Source organism: Xyrauchen texanus, chromosome 25 (genome assembly GCF_025860055.1).
Source record: "Xyrauchen texanus isolate HMW12.3.18 chromosome 25, RBS_HiC_50CHRs, whole genome shotgun sequence".
Taxonomy (NCBI): Eukaryota; Metazoa; Chordata; class Actinopteri; order Cypriniformes; family Catostomidae; genus Xyrauchen; species Xyrauchen texanus.
Window position 1 is genome coordinate 769,088 of NC_068300.1, and position 2,500 is coordinate 771,587.

General features: G+C 34.0%; 1 protein-coding gene across 2 annotated transcripts in view; it reads right to left on the bottom strand.

Moving 5' to 3' along the window:
* Positions 1–2,500, bottom strand: part of mogat3a (monoacylglycerol O-acyltransferase 3a) — a 26,317-nt gene that overhangs the window by 14,248 nt on the left and 9,569 nt on the right. For both annotated transcript variants that reach the window (XM_052091416.1, XM_052091415.1), the window contains exons 2-3: positions 2,132–2,310; positions 1,196–1,400 (exon numbers count right to left, since the gene is read on the bottom strand). In XM_052091416.1, the coding sequence (XP_051947376.1) occupies positions 1,196–1,400; positions 2,132–2,310 (384 nt within the window). The remainder of the gene's footprint in view (positions 1–1,195; positions 1,401–2,131; positions 2,311–2,500) is intronic.

Here is a 2,500-nt window from a genome sequence, read left to right on the forward strand (position 1 = left end):
CATATGCAGATTATATCGCAGCTTTTTACGGTTTAATAATCACACTAGTATATATATATCGCAGTTTCAATTTGATTAACTGTGCGTTTTGAAAATGTGACTTTTATCCCAAATACGTCCGTGATATTCCGTGTGACTGGATTCAGTGATGCTGTCCGTGCTCGAAATGAACGAAAAACTTGTTAGCGACACAAAAGTATTATCCAGGACATTTCTGTGTTTCTCATTTTACATGGAAAACTGCATTAACTGCAAATAACGACTATTTTGATAATCGATTAATCTAACGATTATTCGGCGATTATTATGACGATTACTCGTTAACTCTCGAATATTACTCGAATAACTGATTATTCCGCTCCAGACTTAAACGTTTGTATTAAACGTGCTTATTACAATACATTTAAAAAATACCTTTAAATGACTTTCACTGAATTAAAGGAAAAAATACTTTTATTTATATTGTTTAATTCATTAAAAACTTCACTGTAAGAAATGCTCTTATTATCAAGTGTTTTTCTCTTTAATAAAATCCTTAAAACAAGAAACATTTACTTGAGCAGCACATGAGATATTTACTGTTGCTTTAAGAGAGTGTATCTGAAATAGAAGTGTTGTGACGATTATCCACAACGAACATTTGTGTCAACGATTTCTTATTGTCGTGTTGCCGATAATCGTTCAAGCCCTAAACTGCATCACAAAAATCCACGTGAACCCTGAGACGTACATTAGACCGATATATCGGTTTTACAGATTAATCTGTGCCGATAGTTGCTTATCCTTATCAGCAGAACTCAGAAATATTTTATTTTATTATTAAGGACAATATATACCGAATATATAAATATATATATTTGTTTTATTTATTTTTTATTTTATAATAAAGGACAATATATACAGAATATATAAATATATATATTTATTTTATTTATTTTTTATTTTATAATTAAGGACAATATATACAGAATATATAAATATATATATTTGTTTTATTTATTTTATTATTAAGGACAATATATAAATATATATATATTTGTTTTATGTATTTTTGATTTTATAATTATGAAAACATGCAGTTCCTCCATTAGTTTGTTTAATAAAGAGTTTTAACAGTGATGTTTGTAGTTAGATGTGACATCACTGTGCATATATGATATAGTGCGGCATACAGGGGAAACACGGTCTCTCACACCTCCGCACATGATGTAGTCTCTGAAGAACGGCACTCTGAACCAGAAGGGAAGCATCAGCAGGTGCGGCGTCAGTCCAGGGAACATCTGCGAGAATCCCGACACCTCCGTACAGAAATTCCCAAATCCACCTGCCACCAGAACACCGTGCGGATGAAACCCGAACAGATAATTATGACGAGGATCCAAATCCACTGTTTTGATCAACTAAACAGAGAGAGAGAGAATCTAAATTAACCCTTAAATCTCTGAATGTGTTATTAAAGATCTCCTATTTCAGTGGCATACCCAAAAGTAAAGACTCATACCTCGACAATTAATACATGAAACAAGGAGGGTCGAGTGTTTGGTGTCATAGTAAAGAAAACTTTCACATTTTTAATGATATAGAAAATGAGACGCTGAAAATAACAAAAACAACTGAGCCAAAAATGTAATTGTTTCCTTATTATAAAAAAACCTTATTTTTCTGATTTGATATTATATATCTCAGGGTGTCAATAATGTGGCTCTGAAAAACTTCTTTAGTTTTGTTCCCAATCAAATCAACTGCATGAGTTTCATTCTGTGTCATTTGAGTCATCATTGAGTCTGTGTCGTGTATTTGGCGCCATCTCCTGGTGGTCATATGTAACATTGTGCTTCATGTGGATTATCTAATGATCTATACATCTGATTATCTTGTGTGTGGACTCGTTTGAAAAATAATCACCTCCTCTAAGTAACAATATGTGATACATTATGATCTGTTTATTTTTCGTGAAGTTATAAGTGAAAACGCGGCTTATAAGCAACACAAACATAATTGTGAAAGACATATAATTAGCTGTTACTCGCTATATTTTAGAGGCAGAATCTCAACATTCACTCATGTTTGGGGGAACTGTCCCTTTAAGAGTCTTTCATGAATGATTTACTGAACAAATACTCAAACTCACTGTGATGGGAAAATATTCTTTGAAGTAGGTCCAGATACGCCAACTCCTAACCCACGATGACCTCCGACCTCCACATACAGGAGTGTCCCTGTCCAAGTACATCCAACCAGCATAAAGCACTCCCAGTATCCACCAATCACTGATGCACAAGAGCACAAACGCCACCAGACAGACCTGAGCTGAAGACAGACAGAGAGACAGACAGGTGTGTCTAGAGCGCTGCGTGTTTATTAGCGTGTTTTGCTAATTCTGCTGTGGATGTGATCGGTGTGTCACTTTCTGTGTTCTTAACAGGTTTTATGAGAAAACACTCTTGTAAATTACATTCTGCCACTTTATACACTGTATGTATATATTTATACACACACA